The 7,234-nt window shown below is 41.0% G+C and overlaps 1 protein-coding gene across 1 annotated transcript; it reads left to right on the top strand.

Moving 5' to 3' along the window:
• Positions 1–899: 899 nt before the first annotated feature.
• On the top strand, positions 900–6,019 carry LOC102430622 (trafficking protein particle complex subunit 11; the record flags this gene model as incomplete). The annotated part of the gene is made up of 10 exons (XM_006109291.3): positions 900–1,033; positions 2,029–2,176; positions 2,897–2,990; positions 3,667–3,746; positions 3,844–3,922; positions 4,004–4,058; positions 4,390–4,535; positions 4,951–5,012; positions 5,129–5,261; positions 5,838–6,019. Coding segments are annotated over 10 exons (1,098 nt in total), but the record flags the coding sequence as incomplete, so codon positions are not given.
• Between the last annotated feature and the right edge of the window lie 1,215 nt (positions 6,020–7,234).

The raw sequence follows: 7,234 nt of genomic DNA on the forward strand, positions 1-7,234 counted from the left end.
TTCATGTCCTTTACCTCAAGGACACCTGGTGCTTAGCAGCCTAATTGTAATGCTTGGTTTGAGTTTTATGGTTGTCGGAGTTCTAAGGGGGTCTTTTGTCTGTTTTTAAGTGGGAGCAGGAAGGAGGGAGAAAAAAGCTGCCTATAGTATTGAATTTTAAAAGGTTTAACATGTTAGAACCATACAAGGCTTCCTTGGTTTAATGCACAGCCATAGGAAAGGTGTATCTGTTCACCGTAGTGGAAACTTTTATTCATATTATTTACGCATTTTAAGTTTATCTATGGTAGAAATAGAAGCCCCCAGAAGGCAGGTGAGAGCTGTTTGTTTTGTTTAATCTTCCCACACTCAGTATTTTAAAGATGGCTGGCACTAGGTTGGTGATGTGAGGGCAGATGGCAACTTTAATTCATTGTTTCTGTAAGTGTAAATTGGTCCAACTTCTATAGAGAATAATTTGCAATGACTGTACAAATTTCAAGTAGATGTTGCCTTTGATCTTAGCAATTCCATGTCAGGAAATTTATCTGACATGTGTGCTAACTTGCAAATCATACATATAAGGATATTTATTGCATCCTGTAGTAGGAAAAGATTGGAAACCCAGAAATAAGTGACTGGCTAATATAAATGATAACTCCAGGCTTTTTTTAAGGTATAGAATAGACTCAGTATAATACTGTGTAATTTTGTTCATTTATCAAAGCGGCATAGCCTCTGGTTTTAGCATAGAGAAAATCTATATTGTCATAGAGAAAATCGGTTCTATCTCCAAGAACTTCAGAGAAGGAAGCTCCATAGTCCTTGAAGGTTAGCCTCGATGTTTACATATTTTTAAATGAATATGCCTTTGACTTTGATTTTCTTTTTTCTTTTGGGGTTGATTTTACATTTTGCAGATCTGTAGGCTATGTTTTCAGCACAACACCCCATTGGATGCAATTGCTCAGTTCCGAAAACACATCGACTTGTGTAAGAAAAAAATCGGAAGTGCGGAGTTGTCCTTTGAGCATGCTGCATGGATGTCTAAACAGTATGTTTTCAATTGTACTTTTAGGATGTCTTTTTTTTTTTTTTAATACTTGGGAGGGGGAAATGGAAGACATCTGTAATACTGTCAACAATTTAAAAAAAATACGTGTGATATGGAGGGCTAGAATTGGCATGGACTTTCATTTAAATTGAGCAAAGAGTTTTGTCAGTAAGTAGGTTTTTAATGGTCTTGCATAAGTATGTTTCTAGTAATCCTATATAATAAAAGGGTAATATGCAAATCAACCGAACGGCAGAACGACCAGTCGCTATGATGCGCAAAGACGCTCAACGCAGGAGCTGCCCCCTGGTGGTCAGTGCGCTCCCACAAGGGACCGCCGCTCTGCCAGAAGCCGGGCTCATGGCTGGGGAACATGGTGGTGGCAGGAGCCTCTCCCGCCTCTGTGGCAGCTCTAAGGACACCTCGGGGGATGTCTGACTGTTGGCTTAGGCCCACTCCCTGGGCTGTCGGACATCCCCCGAGGGATCCCCGACTCTGAGAGGGCGCAGGCCAGGCTGAGGGAACCCACCCCCCCTCCCCCCGGGCACAAATGTTGTGCACTGGGCCTCTAGTTCAGTATATATTTATTGACTTTCTAACATGTGTCTAGGTACTGAGAATATAGCAGCGAACAAAACAAAATCTCTACGGACATGGAACTTCCTACTTGAGACCCATGTTTAAAAATTGCTAAAATGAAGTTCCCAGAGTCACGGATGTATTTGATGGTGGCAATTATGTTGGCATCTAGTTTGGCAGGATATTGTAAAGGGCTGCAGCTCAGAATAGTGGACTTAGATACAGAATCTGTTACCTGTAATTGATTAGTGTGTATTAGTATTTATGCAGGAAGTCCCACTTACTTATAGTTCATCAGTAGCACTATTTTAATCCAGTCTGGTGAGGTTAGGGTTCCAGGATGAATAATTATAAAAGTAAGCTTTTTCTTTTTCTTTTCATTCTTTGTTTATTTTTTGATTTTTTTTTTCTTTAAGATTCCAGGCCTTTGGAGATTTATTTGATGAAGCTATTAAGTTAGGGTTGACAGCTATTCAAACTCAGAATCCTGGTTTCTATTACCAGCAGGCAGCATACTACGCCCAGGAGCGGAAGCAGCTCGCAAAAACCCTCTGCAGCCATGAAGTAAGTTACCGACCCGTGCGATCTGCCGTTTAGGAAGTTGGTTCCTCTTCTCTTGGAAGAAGATAAAACTAATGGGTGTGGGTAATTTTTTCCAAGCCTTTGAATATAATCGGCTCCATTTCGCCTGTGAAGCAGTTTTTCTTTGAAGAGCTGACTTACGATTGTCAATAAGCTAGTGACTTAGACAAGAGAAAATTACTTTAAAATAACAGCCAAGCTCAGCCCATGCCACACTAAGTCCAGTGTTGCATTTCTGTGCGCGCGGCTGTAGGAGCTGGAAGGGCACGCAGACGTGAGCGTCATTCTGACCCACCGGAGAGGGTGCCTCTGGACTTTTCTCTTCCCGAGATTTCCCCAGGGAGGACTCTCAAGAATCTGAGACATACTGTTAATTGCATAGTTTCTTAACTTGACATTTCATTTTACCTTTCTCTTGGATGATTGTATTTAAACACCGGTTTCCCCATAAGCACCTTTAAAATAAGCACATGGTGGGTACGTGTGTGTATATATTTACATTCATATAGTGGCATCAGTTTATTTTCACTTAAAATTCCGTTTTCTTCTCAGAAGGCAGGTGAATATGATCAGCAGTCCCACTTGGTATTTGAATGTGTTGGTGTTTGTGTTGATGAACACTTTTTATTCTGTCAGATGAGGGAGAGTTGGTTTGTGGTGGGTTACATGGACTCCTGTTGAGGGTCGTGTTTTCATTCACAGGCTTCGGTGACGTATCCCAATCCTGACCCCTTGGAAACACAGACAGGCGCTCTTGACTTCTACGGACAGCGGTCCTGGCGCCAAGGAGTACTAAGTAAGCACTTCTCCCTCCTCCCTTCTCTCAGCCTCAGGAGGCAGATTCTCTCATGATTTTCCTCTTGGCTGCTTTAGGCAGAGCAGATTACGTTGAGGTGAAAATGTGTGTTTTTTAAATACTTTAAAAAAGATTTTCAGTTTTTTAGTTTTTAGAGTGTTTTGTTTGTATTACTACATCTGAGAATAATTTAAAATTAAAGATGGGATAGGATTAAAATATTTGGACATCTGTTGTTTTAACTTTAATGATTTGTTTGATATTTTAAAACAGCATTTGTATCACCTTAAAAATAATCTCTCTGCGTCTTTTTTTGTGTTTTATGTATACTTAATTCAATTGGAGCAATTTCTGTGGCAAGTGTTGAGAAATCATTTACTTTCGTCTCCAGGAAGAATATTCTGTGTAGAAAATGATGCTGGTGTTACTCCTCAGGTGGTTGATTCCACCTGGCAAAGAACATTGAGCTCCGTGACGTTCTCTTTAACAGAGGTCACAGAGAAGTTGCCATGCTAATAAAGCTGCCTCTTGCAATCTTTAAAGTTCTAGAATGTTTGAGAATTGTAAATACATTATATTGAAGGAAAGGATTCGAGGAGTGTGCACACCCCCTCTTCATGTGGAGGAGTTATGTTCAATGTGCTATCTAAAATGGGTTGGTTCTTACCTAATACAGGTTTTGACCTTTCGGATCCTGAAAAAGAGAAGGTGGGAATTCTTGCCATTCAGCTGAAGGAGAGAAATGTTGTTCACTCGGTAAGTTTTCCCCCAGTGCCAACTATTTTGTACAGTATTCAAGTAAAACGTGGGGTTGTTTTTGTTAGAATGTCTCACACTTTATTTTTTCTAACAGGAAATAATAATAACTCTTCTGAGCAATGCTGTTGCGCAGTTTAAGAAGTACAAGTGTCCGAGAATGAAAAGTCATCTAAGTATGTATCCATAACATGCCACAGTTTCATCAAGCTGGAATGCTTTTAAATTATGTACATCAAATCTTTCTTCCTTTGTAGTGGTCCAGATGGGAGAGGAATATTTCTACGCAAAGGATTACACCAAAGCTTTGAAGTGAGTCATGTTCACTGTATTTTTACAAGTATTACGATTACCTTACAGCACAATTAGAAATTTGTACTGAAGGATTTAATATTTCCCTATTTATTTCTACTTCTATTACACTCCATTTCTGTGATATTTTTTCAAGTACTATCTGCTAGTACAATCCTTTTCAAAGTCTTAGGGAGCCTCAGATTTAGCTAAATGTGAGAATACTTGTTAAACTATTTCAGTAAGATTTTCTGAAGTTTGGGCACTTTATTTTCTCCTGGAACTCTCCCCACCCCCATCCCTCCCCCCCATCCTATGAAGTTGTTCAGCCTGTCTTTCCATCATCTTCCAGGTTGCTGGACTACGTGATGTGTGATTACCGCACCGAAGGCTGGTGGACTCTGCTCACGTCGATATTGACGACAGCTCTCAAGTGTTCCTACCTGATGGCCCAGTTAAAAGACTACATTACTTATTCCCTAGAACTCCTTGGAAGGGGTAACTTGCTGTTCTTCCAGTTAAATTCTGAAGTTTTAAGATTATTCAGCAACTTGAAGCTTCTTAAAATTGGAAGAATGATTATGTCATATATTCGGTAGTACTTTTGCCATGTGCAGGTCACTGCAAAGTGAAGGCATTCATACCTTTTGTGGAATTTACAATAGCTGAGGGACTTGTAGTTGAGAAAAACAAAATTCTTTTGCCTCTCTAAGACTTGTCAGAAAGTAAGTTTTCACATAGACTTCAGTGCAAGTATATAAAGTGCTGGGGTTAGCTCTAGAAAGCTGTCTGTCAGTTTTCTGGAATCGTGCTTAGCAGAGACATTCTGTGGCGTTTTAGTGCCTTCAATGGGGGCGGTGGCGGACTGGCCTGTCTTACAGTTCCGGTATTTTCTCCTCTTCCTTCTTATTAGCTTCAACTCTGAAAGATGACCAGAAATCTCGGATAGAGAAGAACCTCATCAATGTTTTAATGGTAGGTTGGAATTCTTCGTGTGAAGCGAGTTCCGAGGCTGTGTGTGCTGAGATCTGAATCCTGCATGTGTGTGTTCTGTAACTAGCTGAGCGAGTGTATAATTCTGTGTTGTGCAGAACGAAAGTCCTGAGCCTGAGCCTGACTGTGACGGCGCCGCTGTGAAAACTGCTCAGAAGCTGTGGGCGGACCGGGTCTCCCTGGCCGGCAGCAACGTGTTCACCGTCGGGGTGCAGCACCTCGTGCCGTTCGGTGGGTGGCCGCCTTCTGCAGTGTTATTTCAGGGAAAGTATCCTTATTTCTACAAAACGAGTAGGTGCAGCATAATAATTATAAAGATCAAAGAATTGTCAAAGTGTAGTCATTTTATAAGTAAACTAATTTTATTTCTTTTTCCCCATTGATGATCAAAATTTTAAATAGTTTATGCCTTAAGTTTACATTGTTCAGTTGTAGTTCAGATGTTATTTGAAACACATTTGAAAAGTCTTATTTGAAACACATGTGCTTTACTGTCTAGGGCAGGTATTTTGGAATAAATTAAAAGCAACAAAATGGTTCTTTTTCCTTTAAAATGCTATGCTAGTTACATGTCAGGAGCAACGGTGTTTTTAAGATTAATGCTGGTTTTGGAACTGTAGTTTACTTAAATTTGGTTTGTTTTTAAAAAGTGAGTTCCCTTTGTGTGCATCGAAGCACTTTCCACGTAGCAGCCGGTGAGAGCATGCATGTGGGTGCGTCCTTTCCGCAGAGCGAGGATCGGAGAGCCGTGTGTGTGTGAGGGCCCGGATGTGCTGGTGTGTGACTCGGCCCTCTGTTTCTTTCCAGTGCAATGCAAAGCCAAGTTTCACGCCCCCAGTTTCCACGTTGATGTTCCTGTGCAGTTTGATATTTATCTGAAGGCTGACTGTCCGCATCCCATCAGGTTCTCTAAGCTCTGCGTCAGCTTTAACAACCAGGTAAAGGTGCCTGCTCAAGGGCCTCACCACGTGTGAATCTTATTGCAGCTCCTGTGAAGTTAGATAGAGTGAGCTTAGCAAGCTTTAGGTCTTAATGATTTTGTAGGAAGTTAAACAATGTGTATAGTTCTCAACTTCTATATCAGTAATTCAAATTTAATATTTTTCCTACTATTTTTGTTTTTCACTCCATCCTTATGAACTCTAAGAACTTTACTTTTGTCTATATATTTTTGTCCCACTTGAATTCCTAGCGATATATATATTCAGAATGAATATAATTTCAAAATCATTTGCTCTGCATATAGCATTGATATTAGTTTTTCATTATTAAACTACTAGAGGCCCAGTGCATGAATTCGTGCATGGGTGGGGTCCGGCTGGGTGCCTGGATCAGGGGTGGGGCTGGCTGGGGGGAGAGGACATGGGAGGTTGGCTGGCCAGCCCTGCCCTCTGGTCGAACTCCCGGTCGAGGGGACAATTTGCATATTAGCCTTTTATTATATAGGACTAGTGGCCCGGTGCACGAAATTCGTGCACGGGAGGAGGGTGTCCCTCAGCCTAGCCTGCACCCTTTCCAATCTTGGACCCTTTGGGGGATGTCGACTGCTGGTTTAGGCCTGATCCCAGGATGTCCGACTGCCGGGATTGGACCTAAACCGGCAGTTGGACATCCCTTTCACAATCCTGGACCACTGTCTCCTAAACACTCACCTGCGTGCCTGCCTGATTGCCCCTAACTGCTTCAGCCTGCCAGCCTGATCGCCCCCTAACAGCTCCCCTGCCGGCCTGATTGACGCCTAACTACTCCCCTGCTGGCCAGATCACCCCCAAGGCTTTTATTAGTATAGATATGACCCTTCACAGAAAATTTCACTAACCCTGCTTTACAATAAGGGATTGATGATTGAATCATTGGGGCCAGACACCAAGACTTCCTTTCTTTGAATAGTGGAGGGAATAATTATCTTGTCTTTAAATTGCCCTGAACATCAAATGAGATAATGACTTAGAAAAGCATAAAAGCACCATATAAAGACAACTGTCTTTTTCATATACTGAAAAGACAATAAAGTGGTAAAATGAAAAACATTATTTTTATTCTCCCCCTTCTTTCCTTTACAGCCTTTATTTAAACTTTGAAATTTAGAAAAATTTCACTCCTATTTTCATTTCTTTACATTCAATATTATTTTGTATTAGTTTCAGGTTTATTAGTTACAGAATAGTGGTTAGACAACCATATACTTTACAAAGTGTTCCCTG

Source organism: Myotis lucifugus, unplaced genomic scaffold (genome assembly GCF_000147115.1).
Source record: "Myotis lucifugus unplaced genomic scaffold, Myoluc2.0 scaffold_8009, whole genome shotgun sequence".
NCBI lineage: Eukaryota > Metazoa > Chordata > Mammalia > Chiroptera > Vespertilionidae > Myotis > Myotis lucifugus.